Source organism: Pyxicephalus adspersus, chromosome 12, assembly GCF_032062135.1.
Source record: "Pyxicephalus adspersus chromosome 12, UCB_Pads_2.0, whole genome shotgun sequence".
In the NCBI taxonomy this organism is placed as follows: Eukaryota; Metazoa; Chordata; class Amphibia; order Anura; family Pyxicephalidae; genus Pyxicephalus; species Pyxicephalus adspersus.
This window is the reverse complement of record NC_092869.1, coordinates 2,689,059-2,714,267: the sequence shown is the minus strand read 5'-3', so window position 1 is coordinate 2,714,267 and position 25,209 is coordinate 2,689,059. Positions and strand designations below refer to the sequence as shown.

General features: G+C 37.8%; 1 protein-coding gene across 1 annotated transcript in view; it reads right to left on the bottom strand.

Annotated features, from left to right (window-relative positions):
* Positions 1 to 21,072, bottom strand: part of LOC140342472 (hemicentin-1-like) — a 43,994-nt gene extending 22,922 nt beyond the window's left edge. Inside the window, exons 1-14 of the mRNA XM_072428668.1 lie at positions 20,793 to 21,072; positions 19,791 to 19,811; positions 18,802 to 19,062; positions 17,092 to 17,340; positions 16,292 to 16,573; positions 14,989 to 15,270; positions 12,918 to 13,199; positions 11,319 to 11,672; positions 10,702 to 10,827; positions 8,880 to 8,907; positions 7,716 to 7,792; positions 7,455 to 7,523; positions 6,097 to 6,122; positions 5,785 to 5,881 (exon numbers count right to left, since the gene is read on the bottom strand). Coding sequence (XP_072284769.1) covers positions 5,785 to 5,881; positions 6,097 to 6,122; positions 7,455 to 7,523; positions 7,716 to 7,792; positions 8,880 to 8,907; positions 10,702 to 10,827; positions 11,319 to 11,672; positions 12,918 to 13,199; positions 14,989 to 15,270; positions 16,292 to 16,573; positions 17,092 to 17,340; positions 18,802 to 19,062; positions 19,791 to 19,811; positions 20,793 to 20,838 — 2,200 coding nt within the window. The 5' untranslated portion in view covers positions 20,839 to 21,072. The remainder of the gene's footprint in view (positions 1 to 5,784; positions 5,882 to 6,096; positions 6,123 to 7,454; positions 7,524 to 7,715; positions 7,793 to 8,879; positions 8,908 to 10,701; positions 10,828 to 11,318; positions 11,673 to 12,917; positions 13,200 to 14,988; positions 15,271 to 16,291; positions 16,574 to 17,091; positions 17,341 to 18,801; positions 19,063 to 19,790; positions 19,812 to 20,792) is intronic.
* Between the last annotated feature and the right edge of the window lie 4,137 nt (positions 21,073 to 25,209).

Below are 25,209 nucleotides of genomic sequence, written 5' to 3'. Positions count from 1 at the left end.
ATCATATCGTATTATACCTACACAGCTGTCATTACTCAGCAGCCTACCACACCTGGTAATAGCAGCTTTAGTAAATGTCACTGCTCCACAGGGCCAAGTGGTAGACCCTCTGTGTCACCTACCCAGTGGGTGGAGATGTGCTCGGGGCACAGGGTCAAAGCAGTAGCTTGGTTTTCTCCACAGCCTCCAGAGGTGAGGTTGTTGTGCGGCGAGCTACTGCCAGGTTGTGGCACCCTTGCCTGTCAAGGCAGGTGACTGCTAACTAGCATGAACAGAAACATAGTGCCAAAGTGAGGGACAAAGAATAGTTGAACAAACCAAAGGTCAGGGCAGGCAGCAATCAGGAATCATCATGGAACAAGCCAGGGTCAGTACACAGATAGATCAGGAACAGAATGCACAAACTGTAGCAGTAGAAACCTGGGAGCAGAATCACAAGGATCTCCTTATCCAGGAAAGTTTCTGTTGCCAGGTCACTTCCTTAAAAAGGGGATTTCATGTGATGAGAGTGGATATGTGAGCCGCAGACACCAAACCCACCAGCAGAGGGAGTGACGAGACAGTCTCAGATGTTGTTCACATGCCTACCAGGAGAGGGAGTGCATCTGCTGAACATCCTATTCCTCTGAGACAAGGGAGCAGCTGATGGAGAGTCACATGACCTGGACCAGGAAGTGTGCAGAGAGTTGGATCCAGAAGCAGAGGTGGTGTTGGCAGCAGGGGAGAGCAAGGTGGGTGAGCCAGAAGGAAGCACAGATGCCCTAGACTTGCGGGGATCTGTGACAGTAATGTCAGATGGGAACCTGGATTGCCTAAATGGCATTGATTCCGATCAGAACTATCCAACCACCGCTAGTGGCTAACGGGCTTGCAGCAACGAGTCTCCAAGGGTCAAATTTCAGCCTTTTCAGTTCTTTCACATATCCCAAAACATATTGGTAGATTAATTGACTCCCAACTAAACCTGTCTTTAGAGTATTTAATCACCGTTATGCATATAGCCAACATTTAACACAGCGCTTTATAGAATCCATACCCATCATATTAGAGAACTCACAATCCAATGACTCTACCATTGTTTTCCTCATTTTCCCCAGGTCCCCTCCTCATCTCCATATCTCCTTCTCATCTTCATATCCTTATCACTATATCCCCTTCTCATCTCCATATATCCTACTTATCGTCATATCCCCTCCTCTTCTCCCACAAGCCCCTTGTCTTCATATCACATCTTCATCTGTATATCCCCTCCTTATTTCTATATCGCCTTCTTAACTTCATATCCCCTCCTCTTAATCATATCCTTTTTTCATCTCCATATCTCCTCCTCGTTCTTATATCCCATCCTTATCACCATATCCCCACCTCATTTTCATATCCGCTCTTCATCATCACCATTTCTCCTCCTCATCCTCATATCCCCTCCATAACCACATCTTATTCCCTCCCAGCACTTTTCATTTATTGTCTACTCTTTATATGGTCCATGATGCTTCTTTTCTTCATGGTACCTCCCAATCCCCTTCACCTGTCCTCCTCTCCATAACTCCTCCTCATCTCTTCTCTATTCTTTTTCTCTTCCCACACATCTTCTCTTCTCCATAACACCTCCTCATTTCCATACCTTCCCCTAACCCCCTCTCCACTCTCCATCTCATAAACCCCCTATATACAGATAATTAGCACAGAGAGCAAATAAATGTTCCTTGTTAAGGTTTACATTCAGTACACTTTTAAAGCTTGAGAAAAAGATTTTTGGGTTGATTTACAAGGAGAAGATCTTGTTTACCTTGCAAAATGACTCATAGTAAATCAACCCTAGAAGGGGATCGTTGATCTTTCCTGGGATTAAAACTGAAAATAAACTCTAACTGATAGAGGACAAGAATACAGAGTATACTGTAAGTGGTCTCCAAAACATCCACAAATAATGGAAATGCATACTATTTAGTCTATCAAGGTTCTGCCTATCATTATTGAACTTCATGAAAATGAATTTTCCATATATCGCTTAAGTAGTCCAAACCCAACATTTGTACAAGAGCTCTCCATTCCTCTCATCAATACCAGAGCACTCACTCATCCACAAGGATGTGTCATTGAATTTGAAAAAAAGCAAAGGAAGGGAAAATTTACTGCAAATAACCTCAGAACCAGCAAAAATTGCAAGTTGAAAAAAGTGCACAAGTTCCACAGAAGTAGAAAAATCTCACTAAAAAAACAAAATTCCCCTGATTGGATGATTAAAGTGAAGAGAAGTCCACTTGGTGAAGTGAAAATGTATAAATCAGCCCCATCACATCTACTGATTAGGAACATAGAGAGAAAAGTGTCCACTTACTGATGAAGATGATCAAAGTCAGGAGATACATGATGACCGTACAGCATGGATGTGATCTTAGTTTCATCTATGTTCCATCATCAGAAAAAGAAAGCACTTCCTGTTTTCAGTCAAACTCTTAGTTTTGGTTTTACAAGTTAAATTAATACTTTACCCAGTAAAATTTCCGTTCTCAGTTTTTAAGATAAAAGGAAATGTTTGTTCGATTACCAGTATCTTACTAGAGATACATATGAAGACCAGGCATTTTCCATGGGCCCCACTTTCTGCGACTGAGTGGGTATGGGTGGAGGATGTAGATCTAAAAAAACCTGAGTGGTTTTTGGGGATAGCTCCTTGGTGAAAGGGAGGAATTAGAAGGGTAAGAGGGGAGGAGATGAAGTGGGACAAGAAGGGATGGATGGAACGGGACAGTACAAGGTAAGTGAGATGATGTTAATTGTTGAAGAGAAGACATGTATTGATCAACAAGGTGAGAAGAAAGATTGGTGCCAATTGAAGGAGGAGGAGGTGTGATAATGGGGGGGTCTTCTTTTTGAATTCCCGGAGTGAGTAGGGCTGGAGTCACTTACTCCCTTCTTTTTACCTTGGTGTGTATTGGGCCTTGATGCAGGGCTAAAAGTGTGGTGGTGAGGGTGGGTTGTTTGAGGTATTTGGGTGGATAACTGACTAAATTCACTGGTCAGTGAGAAGTCTAGGCCACTGTGTGTAGCAGAACGTGGTTTTGAAGTAGGTTGGACCAGTGGAGAGAAGGTAGGTGGGTGAAAAGACCCAAGAGTCTGGGTAAAATCATCAATCATTTTTCTCTGACTTGATTAAAACCTTGCAAGAACTTTATTGATAGTTTTATTTTCCTGATAGGTTTCTTTTAAAGCAGTCATCATCTTCTTCAATCCATTTAGGTAATTTAAATTATTCCTCTTTATAACAGTGAAGGTTGTGCATTCACATGTAAATACATTTAAGGACTTATATCACTTTATTTTTGCAAGTCTACAAACCATCTATTGTCCTGACATTAAGCTTTTAGCACAAACTTCTTTTTTTATCTAATTTTGTATTCATAACTGGAAACCTAGATTCTTATATCTCTAATATTTGATGTCTTGTATTCTATGTGATGCATAATATAATATACAAAGGATTGTTTGCATTTACTTACTAATTATGATGTTATCATGTATCATGTTGTTGAACGTATTATTATTTCTACCATCGATTATCTCCAATCTAATTTAATGTTTTTATGACCTTTTATAGTCCTAGAAGTGTTATTCGGAGATCCCTCGAAGAAGCCCCTTGCGGGCAAAACACGTCAGGTATAAGATACAGTATAACACCCTTCCTCAATCAATGCCTCCAAGTGGGATTTTTTGTGAACAACCTTTCAAGTCAGTTATTATAGTGTTATAAAGACATAGTTTATTTGATTGTAAACTCTGTTTTATGCTTTTAACGATTTGTTTGAACTCAATAACGTGTAAACTGTTTCTATACAATTCTCGGTGCCCTAAAAAGAGCTTACTTTCTTTCTTCTTTTTGATTAAAAATGAAGGTCAGATGCCAACAGTTCTATGTAGGAGGCCCAAACGGGCTTTGAAACCCATGTGGGATATATGAATTACATGCTATGCTCCACCCAATGAATACAGAGATGGCAATGCAAGGAGAAAAGTGAGACTTTGGGGGACGGTAGAGTTTGGCAATCAGAGGGGGATGGGGCTGCTTTATCTTGTTTCCCTATTACACCATTACCCCAATTACAGTTAAGAAAAATGGGTAAATTGAGTATTTGAGTGTATACTTTATTATACCTTCACCCCATCTACATTTATAATTTTACACCAACCCCAAAAAGTACAATTATACTTTTATCCCAACTACAATTAGGAAAAATGGAAGTATCTAGGTGTATACAAGCTGCGGTCATGACTCCATGTTGGATTCCATATAGTTTGGTCTTCTTTTTCCATTTAAACTTTGTAGGAAAAGATAAGCAAATAAGGAGAAGGAGGAAAGCATGAGAAAGAGGGTGGATAATGGGGTGAATAAAAGAGGAAAAGTAAATCAAAACAAAAAGAGAAAGCAGAGAGGAAAAGATAAATTAGCAGTAGGGAGAAGGAAAAAGTGTAAAGCGGGAAAAGGAGGGGAGAAAACATGTATATATGGGGAGGGGTATTAAGTAAGGGTGAGTTGGGTGGAAACATCTACTACAAATTTCCCCAAAAGCTGAACATTACCTAGGCTCAACCGCCTTTCCTCAACAAACCTCAACCTATTATTAATAAACAAACAGAAAGGCAACCTAATCACAGATTATCAACTGGTTCAAATCAGAAGAGAATAGAAAAGTCATTTATCAGAGTTCAGATAATAAAGTGACTTCAATAACCCAACCTTCACATTCTTTTCTTTATTTCAACATTACAGAATAGAAACATGATAAATATACCCAGGAAACAATATCAGGCAGGTGCAATGGATTAACGAGAAGCAGAAAACGTTTTTAAGTAAAGAATACAAAACTTTAGTTCATGCAAGTAATATTTGTAATAAATCACATAAAACATGAAAATAAGACTGCATGGCTCACCCTCACAACAAAATTATACTTTTATAGGTAACTGTTTTATTATAATTTATAGAAATGATGTTTTCCTTCACTTGCCAATGAAGGCAATCAGACAGGAAATATAAAGTAACAATGGCGACATCTAGAGGAGTTTAGTGGTAACATCACACAATGATACAACCTAAGAAATACTGAAAAAATAAAAAAAGCACTTCATCAAGCCAGGTAGTGATGGGATGTGACTGTGCCATTATCCCATCTACACCACATTTATAATCATTTGTATTACAGCCATAAAACAGTGCTCACCAATTCACTTATTCTGGTCATTTGAAAATATAGGGTTGTCTAGGAAGGCCATGGGTATAATTGAACAAAACCTAAATCCCAATTCACTTGAGTACATACATTGAGTTCCCCATCTCCATTAGTTGGGAGTTATGGGTTAGGTTCCAAGCATGGCAGTGCTGCTAAAGATGATAGAAAAGTTAATATTATTGTAATTCTGTTCATGGATCTGTTAGAAGAAGAATAGTAAAGTTTGGCAGTGCAGGGAGTGGAGGGTGTGCAGGAGCGGCAGAGATGATCCTTGGGAAAAAAAAAAGGGGGTGCAGGGGGTGCAGTTCACTGCATTTTCTTAACTGTAGCCTTTTAAGGAACCGTTTGCTCCAAATAGCCAACAGAAAATTGACTATTGACTCCACGTTCACCTTTCCCCTATTTCTGATGTTGGACTACAGAATATGGGGTACTCAAGCAGACAACTAACAATAAATAAATGTTCTTCTAGGTGCCTGCCCATAATTTCAGATTCCATCCAAGTACAGTAACTTGGCTGATTTTTTTAATGGATTTTAGATTTCCTTAGAACTGAGATTTTCGTAGAGCTCAGTGTGACCCATTGTGTCTTTTCTACCCATGTCTGTCTCAGGGCATTTCACAGCTGAATATATCACTGAATATTCATCCTGGGTGAAAGAAATAAACACATTATTAGTATAGGAATATTTGTTCTTTTATCAAATGTTTTTAGGGAATGTTAGCAGAGAGCAAACTTCAAATTTGCTTGGGGCCCCCATTTTTTCTAAACTGTACTAAAACAGAATATTAGATATACTAAGCATTACTAGACATCTGATCACAGAACATATTGTAACCCCAGGGTGGCTGAGATGTCACTTACTTGTCCGCTGCAGTGATCAGTAGAACCTGATAGGGTAAAAAAATGCATATATGAAATACAATGGAGGAAGGTTGACCATACAGTGAGACATGAGAAAAATGTGGGGGCATTCTAAAATCTTAAAGAGACCCTGTCACCAACTTTCCATTCTTTTTAACAAATTATCCTTATTTGTTTACAATGTGACTTGCAGCTTTGGAATGTTCCATTCATTTCCATATCCCAGCCTGTTTTCTCTTAAGTGTCATTGTTCTCTGTTTTTTATGGAATATCTAATTGCTGTTTAAGGTGGCTCATCCATTCTTTACCTCCCTTATTAACCATTGTAACCATCTCCCTTATTAACCATTTATGTACCAGCCAGAAGAGGAGCAAAAGGAAATGCAAAATGACAGTTCTGAGTTTGTTGGAGCAGCTGACTTCACATCCAAGATGGTGACACCAAGCAGCAGGAGCAGCACTCAGGGCTTTAGCAAGTCTATAGTAGGGAGGCTTCTACAGGTAAATGACCTGCATATATACCATTCACATACTCAAATATACACCCACCCCAATATCAACTATGGTATCATATATACCTATGTCATATCAACTATGGTATCTACCTATACCCGAAAAAAACTACATTATAAATCTTGGGCACAAAATGTGTACATGCACATATACCGTCTATACTCAGGTATAAACCTACCCTAATATAAACTATGGTATCTACTTTTACCTGTAAAACAACTACATTGGGCACAAAATGTGGTTGTCACTACGAACATTCAGAACAGTGGTCAGCTATGTGCATAGGGTTTTATATCTGAGATATGTTTTTTTCCCTGGTAGTTGAACTTGATGGACTTATGTCTTTTTTCAAACTGATTTACTATGTAACTGTGTAACAGAAATGCCAACAAAATGAATGTGATTAAATACATCCATTGTGTGTTATTTATAAAACATTTATTTAAAGGAAAGAAAAACACATAGTTTTAGTTTGTTTGTCTTTTCCCCCATTTTTTCAGGTTAACGTATTTGGTATTTTTGAGTTCACTGGCTTTGAAATGATCTTTTGTGCAATTTTGCTGATCACCAGTAGATGGTGATGTGGTCGCAAAATCTTTCTCCAACAACAAGAGTTGTTATACACCTACAGTTTACATGAGAACACAGCGCCACCTGGTGGTCTGAGTATAAACTGAGACGCTCTTCATAATATTTTCAGGTAAAAAAAAAAAAACATTTATACTCCAGTATTTAAGGTATTTCAAGACAAATTTTGTTTAAATAACTTACTTGGTGACAGGTTCTTTTTAAGTGATTTACTGTTTAAGTAATGTATTAATGTTTAGTGTAAGAATAATACAGACCTGTCATCTGATTAATCTGGATAGAAGAATAGCACACTTCTCCTTCAGCAGGGTGTGTCATGTTTGATACTAGAGGAAATTAAAAAGAAACATTAGGACATATGAAGAATTGGTGAATTACCTCTGTGGGTTTAATACCCCATATTTATTTTTAAGCACATAAACGATAAGTCTGTGAGTAGGGAAGTGCTGACCAGCAATATACAGTTATCTGTGACGAGTTAGTGACAAAAGTGGAGGAAAAAAGGATTTTTTACGTACTGTTACTGTAATCAGCTTGGAAATTATTGGTGGAATCCGGTGTTGGTGGGATATTAGGTGCTGCAATGGGTCCAACTCTGCAAGAGATTCAAACAATAAAGTCAAATTAGTAAAAGTTATGGTTACTATGAACTGTTTACATATAATCATATGATCAAAAAGATCAGATAAACCCAAACCTGGTCTATCCAAGAGAGGGATCTTATGGGTACTGACATTTATGAGTTTTTATTATGTCTATAATGAGAAACAACTATTGCAGTACAAATATCCAAGTACAATCATGTTATCCAATGTTTCGCCAATAAAGGCAATCTATTTAATGTGTCAGCTCTGAACACCGTCTGTTTTCATTATCTACACCAATCAGCTCAATGATTAGACCAAATTAATGCAAGAATAACTGTTAGTTGCATGTTTCGCAACACTTGCTTCTTCAGCAGATGAAAGTATTCAGGATTACCTCAACAATTAGACCACATTTATAAATAATTGTTAGTTTCAAACATCTCTTTGTAATGAAGCAGCCATTTCAAGGGAAGTACGGGGTCCTGTTAATTTGGTATGAGGGGAACTTTTCTGTGCTAGTAAAGGAGACTAGACTATTATCTATACAAATATCTATTATCTATGCAAAATACTCAGCACCTGCAGGTCTGTTATAAATGAACAAATACTGGGTTGACTTCTATTAGCAAGAGTTAGTCTGAATATTTTTACCGAAAGGATCATTGCTCTTCAGATTTGATAATTGAATGTTTGGTGGATGCTGGAAAACTCTTGGCAGTCTTTTCTAACTGGGGATAAATTCTCTGTGCTGTGTAATCCCGCCATGCCTTTTTTAAGGAGCTCCAACCATCCTTGTGCTGAGATTTTTCTATAGTAATAGATTGTGGTGGAACACAAAGAGATGGTCGGTAACATTCCAAAGCAGGGTAAAACATTTATTACTACAGGTGAACAGGACCAGGATTAAAATAAAAAGATTTCCATGCGGGAGTATTATTGTCCAATAAGAAGCGAGTCCCTAATGCATCCAACCTGGTTCTATAATCACCAAAAGTAGAATAGGTGTAGAAATGGAGAATCCCACATGGGGGCTGACATCAATCAGGATTCACTTTTGTGCTATGTGATATATCAAATATTTATTTGTTTTCTTACCTGGGCCTCACTTTGCCAAATGTTGTATCTAAATGAAAAGGAAAAAAAATGAAATAACAGAACTTTGGAATGTTAATGTTCACTTGAGCCAGTGGTCATTATTATTATTGGTTCCCTGTCAGTTCTCCCTAGATGACATACTCTGGAGGGCAACCATGTGCTAGGACAGCAGAACTACTCTCTTGAAGCTGATCAGGGGCTTGTTCTAGGTGAAGAACGGGGAGTTAGATTGGGTGAATGGTGCCTGGTGAGTACTGGACCTGAACCAGGACCTTACAATCTCTTGATAGCAGTTGAAACCCAACAGGGTTTTTTAATCCTTCCTCACTTTACCAAAGTAAATTTTGGGTGGACATACTCTTAAATATTATCCCCTAATATTATAATATAATATATTTATTTAGGTCTTAGGGAACCAAGCTAGAACCGTAGGAGGTCATGGAAAAAATGTACCTTATATTAACCCCCCAAGCATTCTAACTCTGTTCGTATTTTCATGCAAAAAGCGTTACATTTTTTTTTGCAAGGAAATTTATTTGACATTGTAGGCTTATAATTCTTAGGCATAACTCACGGAATTATGTCCAATATTTATTAAATTTAATAATAAACTTTAAATAAAAAAACACAAAAATCTGTTAAAAAAAATTGTGTAACACATTATAACTGTACAAAAGCATGTATTATATATATATATTATAAATATTTCTTTGTAATGGACTCAATACAGTTATTTTGTATTGAATCCAACACAAAATTATTTTAATTTCCCGCCTCGCCTCTTGCCCGCACCAACACATGCACCAACGTCACCAGGAAACCCCGGAGAAGGTCAATGCACATGCCGGGTGAAGATTGAAGGAAGAAGCCGTGGTGTCTTGAGGAATTGCAGGTATGAGAGGGACGTTGGGGGAAGCCAAAGGAACAAAGTTTATTGTTTTTTAGTGACCCCGAGTCACACTGGGGATTACTGCTTGGGGGGGGGTTAATGGTCAGTAGAAAGAATGCCCCCCATACAGTGGTGGTCAAAAGAGCATAAAAAATCTAAAAACAGCATTTGTGCCACACTTACCTCTTCCTCGCTAAAGTGCAGATCCATATTTATTCAGTATCACTCCTCCAGCTGGCCAATCTGGAAATGAGTTCTTAGTCATCCCTGGCTATTTAGCTGGCTCCAACACAGCACTCAGTGTTCATGCAATGTGTCCCCACTAATGCTGAGACCCCTAGCTCTGCTGAGCATTTCCTCTACACCTGTTGATTAATTCAGTGTTTTCTCTGTCCAGCTCCTGTGTTAACCACTAATTGTCCAGTCTGGTGTTTCTCTGCCTGTTCCCTTGGGCTGTTCTTGTGTTCCCCTAAGTCGCCTGTCGCTTAGTGTGTTCTCCTGTGTCTGTGGTGGCCCTGTGTCACTGGTGTCTATTCCCCGATTTCTGGTTCTTGACCCCTGGCTTGTTCCTGACAATTCTCGAACTGCAACCTGGCAGTAACCAGCAGTACAACATACTCACTACTAGAGGCTCTGGAGAAGACTAGGTTGCTGCTTAAATTCTGCGCCTTGGCCCTTCTCAGGGCCCACCACTTATGTGCAAGCCGTAGTGCCCCCTAGAGGCTCCCTCTCCCCAAGCATGACGTCTGGTATAATTCTGCTGACTCTGCCAAATTACAGTGACCACAAACTAAAAGTCATCTAATAGGGAGGTCAATCAGTCAAAGCTCAAGGGGCCCCAAGCAACGTCTGAAGGAACCCTTGTTGAGAATGAGGGCATTAACATAAGCGAGAAACATACAATAAAATATCAAACTCTCAAGAGACAATTACCTGGGTTTGTTTGTTTTTGAAATCTTGGAATTATTTTACCCAGTTTGTGTCTATAGAAAAACAGGACAACGGGCAGGACAACGACCAGGACCAAAACTCCAAGGAGAGACCACATAACACTTTCCTCTGTAGGAAAAACAATTTAAAACGTAATCTTGGGTAAAATAAAAGAGGAAGACACTGATTATAAAAGACAAGAAGAATACTTGGTAATAAAAATCAGTGAAAATACAATACCATGCCAAATACTGTATGTGTTCATATAAATTGTACATTTTAACCAAATTAATGGATGGGTGAATACATTTCATTAAGACTTTTGTAAGTATGATTGCACAATCATAACATTATCATTCTAACCATAATAATTTAGTGGTTTTCAAAGAGAAACTGTATTATAAGGGCTGTAAAAGACTACTGAGGTCCACCAGCAGCCTAAATCTGAAAGTAACGGTTTAGGATTTGGTTAAACTCTAGAAGAAAAAGGAAATTCTTTTGTTACAGGGGAGAGTTACCAAGAATTATTATTATAAGATTATTCCCTCCCCAAAACTTGTTTTTATAAAAAGATTTTTATTGGAATTTACACAAAATAAAGAAAAAAAGGAAATGCTTACGTTGTGTGGTCTCATCATCTGCTAGGAATCTGCTTTCCCCATTATTCTCTTCAAGAATATTTATATTTTGGATTTTGCTGATCACAGAAAAGGTTCTGTTGGTGGATACTTTGTTTCTGACCTCACACTGGTAAGATCCCGTATGGTGATGGCGCAGGGGATCTATATATAACACTCTTCCATGGTCTCTCAACTGGTAAACTCCAGAATCTTCCTTCACCGGCCTCCCGTTGTGTAACCAAAGATAGGATGGAGACGTGCCTCTCTCTATTGAACATTTCAATGTTAAGGAATCTCCAGGGACAAAATTCTCACCAGGTTTATCCAAAACAATTTTTACTCCTGCTACAGAATCTGTTGAGAAAATTCATATAAAACAGTAATGTTACAGTTATATAGTTATACAGATCATATATAAATTCCGACACGTTTCGCGGAAGAACCGCTTCTTCAGGGAATATATCATCAAAAACCATTTGCAACCTTTCAGGTAAGTAACATACATCCAAGCTGGGCTACCCTTTAACGTGGCAGGGAAGATATAAAACTTTAAAGGGACAATTAATAAACATCCTAATCAATGGGTCAGTGACCAATGATGAAATGTATATCTATCAAACAGGCTGGGCAGCTGGATGATAAAAGTTCAGTTTAACTTACTGGTTCCCAAACTTGCTCAGACCGAAAGCTATCAGTTTCTATGCCACCTGTATGCTTTTCTAGATATCAAGTACAATGTAGATAAATGTTCTCTCAGCATTCTATTTTTATTTAATATGTAATTAATTTTAAATTGTTCTCAGCATAAATCTCAGTCCGGGACTGTCCTTGTGCCTTGTTAATAAAGTATAAGGATAAAACCTTCACATATTTTCTTGTTTTTTTTTGTACATAGAACAAGCAAGTCTAAGGTCCTGTGCTGAATTAATATAATGTTTTCTGAATGGTAAACTGCTGACTATGGTTCAGCTATGTTATCATGAGCTATGGTGCAGCCTACTTATTTATTCAACTGAAGACAGAAAAAATGTAGCCGATGCAAATGCTGATTTTATTTGGATATTCCTTGATATAATTGTGTAGTTACAACTTAACTACTTTATTATATGAGCAAATAATCAAGTTAAAAAATCTGTGTATCAACAAATCATATTTGCTCTTTCATCCTCTGATCTGCATTTCCAACATGGTGACTTCATCTTCTGTATATTCGGAACATGAAATGGTCATTACAATATTGGTTCTATTACCAGTATAATAATACAGCACAAAATAAAATAATATTAAAATTCTGATTTTTAAGGTAAAATGAGATGCCATTACCTTGTGAGGAAAAGTTGCAGATAGGCAACAGAAAGTAAAATAATTATAAAATGAGCAGGTGACCCTGAAGGTTTGAGCTGTATTCCCGTTCTGGGGACAGATGTTACCTTTTGCATTTCCTATCACCATAAATCTCGGGGACAATAATCACCAGGATGAAAACAGAAGGTTAAATCTTCACAATGGGGACACCGACAGCAATAAAAAAACATACCGGAGGGTATATGTTATTCACAAAATTCATATATACCGATAACTAATCAATGAAGGACTTACCAATTACGAGCAAGTTGAACATGTTGCTGAGCTGTTTTTGTTTCGGATTACCATTGTCAGAAATACAATAATAGAAGCCGGCCGTGGTGTGAGCGTTGACTGATAATGTTATCATTGCTGGCTTCTTCTCAGAGATGGTGACATTACTAAAGGAAGTGTCATTGTGGTAGAAAGTGTAGAATATTGGAAACAAGCTGAGATTGGACTCACATGAGAGGACAATGTTATCCCCAACTACTACCTCATTAGCGCTCATTTTCAATTGTGTTTCACCAAAGGTAGCTGAAAAGAAAACACATATGGTAGGCTTGGTGAAAGTTTTGGTTTCCTTCTATATAAAATACAATACACAATCTTCAGTTATTTATGAATATACAAATATCAACTGTGGGTCAGTCTGAGGCTGGAATGGAGCAAGCTGCCCTCCTACCTAACCCAAGGATGGTGAGGATTGTTAACGGGTTTTTTTAGAGGTGGCAATTGAGGCAGTTGAGGTCCTCAGGTGCATCATTGGCAGGATAATTAAATAAGTAGGAGAACCATCTTGGCTGTGGCAGTTACCCAAGTTAAAGGGATAAACATGCTTAAATTTGGTGTTTGTTTATAGGGGGCTACAAATAGGCCAGTGGGGTTTGTGTGATTGGGAGAAATAAAGTATAGATGGTGCAGACGCCCAGGAAGTAGGGGGACATACTGTTGTTATACTATATCATGAGAATGTAAATGACCTAAAATGCCTTGCCAATTTTATACTTTTATATTTTTGCTATATCATTTTGATATTAGATTGGTTACCTTAAAGAAAAAGAGGGGCATGACAATTAAGAGGCCCACAATGCCCAAAAGAGTGTGTTATGGTATTTATTTGGGTAAGGCTGGTGGAATGGCAGCATCTTGTGGGGTGGGGGGGTGGCTTAACCCTCCGAGCAGTCTGATTCTGGTAGTATTTATTTCACATTGTAGACCTCTAATTCTCACCGACACGTCTAATAGTTAATACATTTAACAAGTGTAATAATAAATTTATATTGGCCTTAATACAGCTATTTTGTCTTGAATCCAAAACAAAATGATTTGAATTTTCCACTGCTGTCCTGCTGTCCTGGCCGCACTTACGTATGCACCAACGCCACCCAAAATCCCAGTAGGTAGGAAATCCCTGTAGGCAGACGTGTCCCTAGGACCTGCGGGTACGGAACAAGGTAAGTGGCTTTTTATTATGCTTTTAGGTACCGAGAGTCTGACTCAAGAATACCAACTTTTGCATGTAAAATCGACCCCCAGTTAGATTTGGGAATACCGCTAGTGGGATATCTAATTCATAAAATTAAATGTGATCTTTGATTTTTTGGCCATTGGTACTTGTTCCATATTTTTGCAGCTTTTACATCATTATGTAGTGTCATTGAGACATCCCGACCATCCAAAGACTTTTTTCGGGGAACTTGTGGGCGAATTCTGGTGTCAAAGCATGACTAGGACAAGGAGTATTGTGTGATCCTATACTGATACATGGTAAATGGAGATCCACATACAAGTATGCCTGGACCTTGGGGCTTACTCTATGACATAGATGATTAGTATGATCAGCCTAATGGTACTCATATGTGTACGGACCATAAAGCTAATAATATAGATATAAAATATAATATAAATATAATATAATATATATATATATATATTTATATATATATATATATAAATAAATATATATATAATATAAATATATATAGCTCAAACAATAAAAAATCAGTCACCACTAAATTGAAAAACTAGATCATCAAGAGAATCTTGAGAATTTTGAATTTCAGAATATTGAGAAAGGTGTGTTAAATATTGACCATACACATAACATAAATATTATTAATTGATTTCATTAATTCAAACAATATTTTGTTCTAAGTCAACTGTCCAACACAAAATGTAAACAGTTAATCTCTTCATAATCATTTGGAATTTCCATCAATATGATAAGCGAACAGCTAACATCCCATTACCAATTGTTTGATTGAACTTTTTTATTGTTAGTCTACCAGATGTGGACTATAGCGCTCCAAAGTTACATACTAACCCTGAATCTGAATGAATGAATCTTTACTCTTCTTTTTCACAGCTCCATTTGGAGTTTTTACTGCACAAACATAATTTCCAGTGTCTCTTAGTTGAGCTAATTGCACTCTGTATATATTAGATACAAGGTATTCCTGCAGAATCCGTCCATCTTTGTAAAAGGTAAATTGCAGCTCTGTATTCTTTTTGGATGGAGCCAAAATTGTGTTACATTTCAGAGTCAGGTTGTCACCTTCAAATACCTTAGGTTGATTGGAAACTAATTCTGGCTCAGAAAAGAATGCTGTTAAAAAAAAATCAGAATGATGGTCAAAGAGCAATAAAGTATAGTGAGGAATGTTTGCACTTATTAACATGATTGCTTATCTCACTATGGGTATCTGCACTTGACTAGGGTATTACAATCCCATGACACCTAATGATATTGCATGATGAAGTGGGTTTTAGTTCCTGTAATGTGTTGGCTGATTTTCATAGAATGAAACTAAAAATTATCTGTAGGTATCTGCACTTGATTTAGGTATTACAGATGGTGCCATACACTGCCATGTCTGTCCTAATCATATTTCATAACCTACATCCTTTCTTCAACCTACGAAACCAAACATTTTTTGAGTCAGAATAAAGTAAAACACGAAATTAAAAAACAACTTGCAAAAAAACCTTTGATGGCCTTTTTTGTTAGACATAACTAAACATAAAGTTGTATTACAATAAGCCCATATTAAATTTTTAAATAGTGCACCACATTGTCTTGGGGACAGTTTGACAAATACCTATAGCCCATAGAACCAATGGCATGGTACTGTAATTGATGGTACCAAAGAACTGACACCATGCCTGAGACAAACCTTACATTTTAATAAATATGGCCTTCAACCTTACCATGAGAGATTATCATATTAAAACCATTGGTTCCACATCTATAAAAGCTAATAAAAACCAAAGAATAACCATTGGGTAGAAGGTTTACCCAACACTAGCTAAGCCCCATCTGGAAACAGATTCACTCCTCCAACCTACAAAGATCTCCGTCTACCCCAAGCCATATTTAGCCCATCCAGTCTGTCCTATACCACATTCTGATAACTAAGAACCATTTTATTACGTACCCCATCCCCTATTCACCCACCCATGCATACCCTTGCTTTTTGCTCCAGGCTTATTTTTCCAGTTTCTTAGTGCAAAGTTTATTACCCACCCGCAGACTTTTCCACACATCTGGGGGCATCACTGTACGCAAACACAACAATACTACCATAGAGGTGACTTCACATAATGAAATGGAAATCCAAAATGCTCACCCTGGACCTGAATGGATAATGAATTGCTGTTCTTTCTCACAGTGTTTATCGCTGTCCTCACTTCACAGGTATAAACCCCAGAATCCTCCAGCTGAGCTGACAGCACTCTGTATGTATTAGATTCACTGAATTGCAGAATGTTCCATCCATTTTTGTAAAAAGCAAACTGCAGTTTTGTTTTTTTTCTTTTTGGATCCAGGTTTGTATCACACTTCAGAGTCATGTGGTCACCTTCAATCACAAGCGATTCAACAAATTTTAATACTGGTTTAGAAAATAACTCTGCAGGAGGAAAAAAATGCTTAGAATTTCTCCGGTGACTTAAAACATTTTATTAATAAAACAAGGCATGTAAAACAAAAAAAAAACAACTCAAGCTACAATATTCACAATTGATCAGAAGCTGTCTTCTGTAGTACCTCTTCTTTGCCACAAGATGCCCTTCGACTTCCTGGTTAAAAGGCAAGCAGCATCATTCAACCAATAAGACTGAGGAAAGACACAGATTGGTGCAGGATTCCGGGAGCCAAAAATGTAAGGGGTGTGGTCATAATGCCATTCATTCACTGTGTGATGATGTAAATTTGATCATCATTGGATTTATGTGGTCAGCACTAATCTGCAAACTCATTATGGGTTTTATGAATTTTCCTAGCATTTGCCAAACCTATCTGGCAAACCCATGAGATCACCTTGGTTCTATGACAAATATATTCAGTTTCAAATTCACAAGCACCATTGCCCACCCACACTATGGTAAGCCATAACTTCAATATTAGTCATCAATTGGAACACTTTACCGTGAACAGTTACAAAAGTGTCAGCTGTATCTGAGTAAGTCGCCCACCATCTTTTTCTCTCACAACTATATCTTCCAGAGTCCTGGTTGGATACTTTTTCTTTTTTGTATATCGGACTCCCATTATAAATAAAGCTTTTATTTTTCAAAAACCTGGCATTGCTTCCAAAACCACTTGAATCCCATCCCTGACATTGAAGAATCAAGGTGTCTCCTTCATAAACATCATTAGCTTGTAAAATCAGCCAATCTGGAAAGAACAAAAAGCAAGTTAAGGTTAAAGTACCATACTATAGTTTGGGTCAGATGTATTATAGTTTTTTTTTAGGTCGGAACACAAAAATCCCACCCCAGTTCATATCTGGGTGGATTAGTGGAAAAATGATCAGATTTTGTAATTTTTTTAATGAAGAATATTATACATGTCAATGAAAGTTAGTAAATGGGTCAGCAAATCCAGGTAGGTGTCATTCTCCAGTGGCCCACTATATATGTCAGTGATAGGTATTGTATGGCTTAGCAAATCCGTCCACAGAGTATGGAATTTGTCATCATCTGGAGTGCTAATTAACACATTGATGATGGGTATTGTATGGGTTGGCAAATCCAGCCCATATGACATTTGTCACCATCCAGGGGCCTACTATCCATGTCAATGATTGGTACTGCAGGGCTCGGCAAATCCGACCACTTATGGTAGCTTTCCTCATCTGGTGGGCTCATATTCATATTGATATTAGGTATGGTAGCAAATGTGGCCAAAGATTATGGCCATTGTCGTCTTCCAGAGGTCTACAATCTATGGTATTGATTGGTATTGTAAGGCCTAGCCATAGCCATGTCATTGTCTGGAGGCCTACTATTCCTGCCAAGGATTAGTTTAGTATGGATCAGCAAATCTGGCAACATACTGTGGTAGATATTGTCATCCAGAGGTCTACTATCCCTATCCATGTCACTATTAGGTAGGGTTCAACAAATCTGGCTACATACAATGGTAAACGTCTTCATCTGGAGATCTACTATCTACGTCAGTATTGGGCATGGTAGCAATCAGCAAATCTGGCAACAGACTATGGTAGCTGTCATCATCTAGTGGCCTAATATACATGTCAATGATTAATACGTCCAGAGATATATGGAATCTGTTATCCACTAGTGGCCTACTATCCACCTCGTCATTAGGTATGGTAGGCTCAGCAAATCCAGCCACATACTATGGCATCTGTCATCATCCAAAGGCCTACTGTGAATGTCAATGATAGACATTATAGGGCTCAGCAAATGTGGCCACAGGGTATGGCCACTGTCATTGGCCTACTGTCTATGTCAATGATAGGTATTGCATGGCTCAGAAAATCTGGCCATATTCTATGGTAGGTGTCATCCTCCAGTGGCCTACTACACAAGTCAATGATAGGTATTGTAGAGCCCATCTATAGTGGCCACATAGTATGACAGTTGTCATCCCCTACTTTACATGTCAGTGATGGGTATTGCACAGCTCAGCCAATCTGGCTGTTGGTTGTCATTGTTTGGTAGCCCACCACCACACCTATCAATGACAGGTAAAGTATGGTCTCTGAGGACTCCAATCCAATTGACTCCATTTGACATCATCCAATCACCATTAAAAATATCCACCGCCATAAAACCAATCACCGCACATGACTTTTTATTCACATTTATAGCTTATATATGTTTGACTCACCATTGCTGATGTCCAGTTTAACAACGTCACTTCTAGGACCTTCACCATATTGGCACTGATAATTGCCTCTATCACCCATCTGGGCTGAAGATATTTGGAATATGTGCCCATTGCTATAACGTAGCTGATTGTTTTTGTACCAATAGAACTTCTGGTCCTTCGGCCCGGTCTTCTCCTGGTCACACATAAGGGATATGGACTGTGTCCTGAAGATCGTCTTCCAAATGGGATACAATGTCACCATTGGCCGGTCTACAGCCTCTAAATGAAAGCAAAGACTTGAAACAAACATTATTTTATAAATAATTACCTACTTACGTCAAGATTTTATACCAAGTGCACTTCATCCTGATTGGATTAATTATATTATAAAGAAAAATAAGGAAAAAATTTAAAGTGGACCTGGCATTAAATTATTTGCTCAGTGTAACCCGTGCAGATATTTATTAAGTCTCCCATGGCAAGGCCGCCATCTGTTTTTCTATCTGGAAGGACGTTGCTATTTTTATTCAGGCATCATCCGGGGTCACCATCTATATTCCGGACTGAGATGCCCAATCAGGGATAATCCTGGTTCTGGGCTTTGTTCAGAAAAGTCTGACAAAGTTATTCCCCTTCTGTAGAATTACACCTTCACTGGGAAAGGGGACTAAGGGCATGCTTCCTCCTGCCTGCAACAGACTGATGAGAGCAGAAGTCACTGGAGTTCTAGGAAAGCTTTGTAATCATAAAAGATGGAGAAAAAATGATATTGTTGCCATATGGAAAAATACTTTAAAAAACATGACAGGTCCTCTTTAATAAAAAATAAGCTAGCAAAAGCAACACAAGGGCAGATGCGAAAAAATATTAATGATAGTTATTTGAAAAAAATGTTTTTCTCCCTTCAGTAAAAAAGACAATAAAGCAATAATAAGCTATAACTATTACTATTATATAACTTTTCTTCTATATAACATAAACAAATAATTATCAGTATGGTTACTTACTTGTGCAATGTATGAAAAGTGCTGAAAGGTAATAAAATATATCAGTTAGTAATATTAATACAAAGCTTTATTTCATTTTCCTGCTATAAAGTTACAATCTAAAGTCAATTCACCAAGAGGAGACGGAAGAAATGCTACCTGCTGCCTGCAGCAGATTGATGACATCATCCCTGCCTAGGCAAAGCCACTGACTGAAGCTTGGGGATGATAAATGAAAAAAGATGGAACATTTTTGATAAATGATATTGATTTTCATATAGAAATGTTCTAATATCGGTAAATGGTATCAGTATAACAAACCACACCTAATTCTAAAATATGTGTAGAAAATAAGGGGCAGGGAATCTGATATTCACCAAATATTCTACTGTAGAGAATCATCCATGTTTCAGTGGAAAAGATTTATTAATCACTAAAGAATGATTGGTAAATGTCAGATTTGCTGATTTACAAACAGAGCAATCATTTCAATCATTTCAAACTATAATTGCATGATTGTCCTAAAAAAGTAACAGTAGTAAAAAGTAATTAGTAACTCGCTATTTTTTTGCTTTTTATTACTCGCTTTTTTAATTATTTTTTTTGTACTTTAACATTACTTTACATTTCTCTGTTTCTTTTTTTTTTTACATATTTTGTTCTTAGTACAAAATGCAAATCAATAAAAATGTTAATTTAATAAAAACAACTAATTTGAAAATTATACACCTCTCCTACCAAATAGAGACTATACATTTATATAGCTCTGACATATACCATAGTGTTGTACAGAGATCACTGAGCCAGTCCCATCAGTCTCTGTACAGAGGAGCTGACACTCTAATGTCTCTCCCCAAAGTCACACACTATTATTTTACATTTATATAGCTCTGACATATACCGTAGTGATGTACAGGTAACCCTGAGTTCAGTCTACTATCAGTTTCTGTCCCAGAGGAGATTACAATCTAATAAAAATAAAAAATTAATAAAAAAGGAATAATGAAAAAGTTTAATACTCACATAATAACAGAATCAACTTTATGACCTCCATGCTGGTTGCATCCATTGTACAGAGTGAGATATATTTGAATTTCTGGGCTGAAGTTCATATTTTAGTTCCTCTTTTTAATGAACCGTGAATTGGTGAAGCTTTGTGCACGTGGGATTTGTGGGCTAAGGTGCAGATGTGTTTCAGGTTAAATGTTCTGCACTTTGTGGTTAGTCACGTGACCCTCACTGGCACCCCTTCCAGGAATGGGGACCAAAAACTTCCCCCTGCAGCCTATTCCTGCCATCTGCTCCCTTTACAGTGATGTCACCATGCCTATGGAAGTTTCTGCAGCTTGAGAGGACCCTGCCCCTGAAGAGCCAGGCAGCATCTGAAGAAGTATGCAATCTGAAACATAGAATAATAAAACACAACATCCATACCAACGTACCAAGAGAACCTAATACCCAGAGATCAGCTTTAGTATAGCTGATATAGGTACCTAAGTCGGGAAAAGAAGGACCAATAAGTAGGCAGGAGGAGGTCCGTGACCAAACTGTATTGCCCGGACCTATTATCGCAATTTTTTACTTAATGTATAAATGAAAGAAAACCCTTTTAAATAAGAAACAAATGCGTTGTTATTTTTAACTATTTTTTTATCTTTTAATTTTCATTTATCAAGGATGGGCCCCTCCCCTTTTGTCTTTACTGCCGCGGCAGTAAAGACTGAATAGGAAGCCGGCCGGATGTGGGCTGCTCCTTCTGATCTTGGGCATGTGCAGAAGGGGCTTTCTCCAATAAAAAAAAAGTGCAGATCCCCCGCATGCGCAGTGTTCACCCCAAGATCAGGCATGTACAAAAGATGCTTTTTTTACTTAAAAAAAAAAAGACCAATACAACCAATGTCTACCTGAGATCACCCCCAGAAGGGGCTTTCCCTTTTTTTTCAAATTTACGAAGAAGAATCCAGAAGAAGATGGTGGTGCTAGGTGTGTAACATGTTCTGGGATGCAGAAGAAAATGGGACAGCTCAGGACCGACTTAACTAGAATTGAGGGGGGACTGACATCTTTCCACTGGTAAAGGTAAGTGACTTTTTTTATGTTGGTTCCACTTTAACAGTAGTGGAAAAAATGTTGGTCATTAACATACCGTCTACAGTTTACAAAATTGGCTGAAAAGATTCTTTGAAGATGGCATGGCTAACATACGTGTAGCTGTTTTAAGACTGTTGTAAGGTGTTTGCTGTCTGTGTGGGGTTTCCTTTCACTTCCTGTTTTGAAGGTCTGGTGCCTTTCCAAAAAGCAAGTTAGGGGAAATGAATAGCACTAAAACACAGTTATGTTTCCACTTGGTGGTGTGAACGTAATGTTAAACATTCAAACTGAGCTTCGAGGGCCATTTCATACAGATTATTAAAAAAAAAACATAATGCTTGGAGCACCATACTGGGACGTTGAAGTCCATTATATGTTTATAAAGTTCAAGCAGAATTTGTGTAGCCCCTTTTCTACGGCTTAGTATAAAAATATCTAGAATTTAGAATATCTAGAAAGAAGAATTTAGATGTTTGATTTCCAGTTTGTTAAAAGGCAGTCTTTTTTTTACATGTTTCAGTTTGAAGTTGTCGGATGAGCCCCTGATGAAGCATGATGAAAGCCCTGAAACATGTTGGCTTATTACATCAATTTCTTGATTTATTAATTACAATTCACCTATTTTAGTCCAGAACACTCTGGTGTGGTGCTCTAGTCTCCTACTTACCAAGTGCAATGTGAAATGGTCTTGGATGCCATATGATGAGTATTCCAAGGATGTGTAGAGAATCCAGTCCAGAGGTACTGGGAAAACGCAATTGTCTGAACAGAATTAGTAATCTTGTGGTGGGAAACGCAAGTTCTATATTTATTTTTTTTCTTGAAATCAGTATCAAGAGGCAAAAGATGATACTTTATGTTCCGTGATCTTTCTACAACATAATATAAACTATTGCATACCCCTGACTAATGGGAAAGCACTGACAATACAATTTGCATATCACCCCCACTACTTCTCTATGGGGTAGACACTTTCCGATACGCAGCAGAGGTAAGCCACTGTGTATTTCTGAGGACGAGAAAGTAATTTACATTTTCACTTCCTTTTTTTGCTTTTTAATTAGGCTCTTAAAAGACAACCTTCATCTGCAATTAAAACCACAAAAAAACTCTTTAGAGGTGTTTAAATCATAATTTAAACCACAATTTGAGTGCAATTTAATCATTTGAAACCACAGCAAATAAACTCTTTGACATTTTAAAAATAAAGTCCTAGTCTGAACAATCTTTTTCACTGCTTTAATGATATTCTTTTCTTTTTCTGTAATGGTGTCTGTGGGGCAAGATGTGGGCAGGAGCCAAAAAGGGCATCTTACCCCCAACGAGGGCATAAAATTCACATGTGCAAAGGACCAGGAGGGTGGCATGCCAAGCTTCTATGAATCCAAACTTTGCCTTAGATTTGTTGGATACGGTTGATCAGAAGAAAGTCCATTAGGGTTTCATGATTAACAAAAGCTCTGACAAGGCTGAAACCAATACACAATAAACTAGATAAGTCCGAATGAAAAATCTATGTATAAAACATCCAAAAGGAGCAGCAAACAAAGCTTCCCCGAGTCCAAGTATGTTTTAGAAGCACTAAATACAATTTAGTACTGATTATTAAACAATAAAGAGCTTACATGATCCATAACAGCACAGACAACGTAGTTCCGAAAGGGCACCTACCTCCAACAAGGGGAACCAAGATGGGAAATTCACAAAGGTCCAAATAGGTGGCAAATCAAACGAGTCCAACAAATGTGTTAGACGTGCTGGATGCAATTCATTATGATTGATAATAATTATATAATTCTATAAAAAAAGTAGTTAAAAGATGACACCCTAGCCCCCAAATAGGGAATCCAAGGTGTAAAATTCACACGTACACGGGTCAAAGGGGTGGCGGACCAAGTTACTATGAGAACTACAAATATGCTTGAGGCACTGGATACAATTGATTATTAATTTCTAAACAATAGACCATTACAAATACAAAAAAGGGAACCCCCACCCAACTATGTGTAAAACACATATATATTCAAAATCCTAAAATGGTGGCCAAACATGAGGTAGTCGATGCAATTAGCATCAATCAATCATAAAAATCCCATCAGGTTTATATGATACTTAGCTCAGACAATGCTGCTCCCAATACAAAAGGGGTACCTACCCCCAACTAGGGTAACCAGGATGTAAAATTCACATATCCAAAAGGATAATTAATTAAGCTTCACTCAACATCTGTGTTAGACGGACACAATTCCTTATTGAAACTATAATTGATTGATAATTATTAAAAAGTCCATGAAAAGTGAGGACCCTACCCCACAAATAGGGTAACCAAAATTCACATATACAAAGGGTCAAAGGGGTGGCAGACAAAGCCCCTACATATTTGTTTGAGATACTGGATATGATTGTTTTTTGATTGATTTTTCATGATGAACAATGACTCTTGCACAAAAAAACACAAAAAGGCACCCCTACCCCACTAGGGGCCCAAGTTGAAGAATCCAGGTGGATAACTCCCCAAAAGGGGTGCAGACCAAGATGCCATGAGTTCATATTTGTTGTAGCTGGTTATGAGGAATAACTGATTGAAAAAAGTCCATCAAGTTTTCATAATGCACAATAGTTCAAGCAAGGCTGCATCCAACCCTAAATATGATACATACAAACTAGGGGATGTAAAATCTACATAAACAGAGACCCAAAAGGATGTGAGTCTAACACATGTTTGTAAATGTAAACTTAGCCAAACCTTTTTGTATTTCCTCTATTTACATAACTGTTGCAATCTACTATACAATCTTTACCACCAAAGCTGCTGACATTTTTATTATCCACCACATTCTTCTCCCAAAGTTGCTTCAATATGTTAAAATAAAAATGTCAAATGCAGATTTACATTTCAAGATTTAACTAAACATACAGTTGGCATTTAAAAATCCAGCAATCATGGGACCTGAGGTGTGCCAGATTTCAGCAAATTCCAAATTTTTTTTATACTTCCTTCTACACACAGGCCAGTTTTCTCTCAGCACCACGGACATCTGGCAACAGCTGTTTCTGCAGAACAGCACCATCAAAACATTAGTGGCAAAACAGTGTACTGCAGTACCTGTATTAAAAATGCGATCTGAAATTCATCCTGGGAAACTGAAGGAAATAGAGTATCGATGGCCGGATTTTCAAATGTCAATTGTAACAATTGTCTTATTATTCTGGAATAATAAATCTACTTAATCACTGATCACCCTTCTACGTAATGAAGCAGAAAATACTGAGTTCTGGGTCCTCCTAGTCAGGGCCATTTCTGGCCATTTTGGTGCCCTAGGGAATGCATCCCCCCTTTTACCTATGC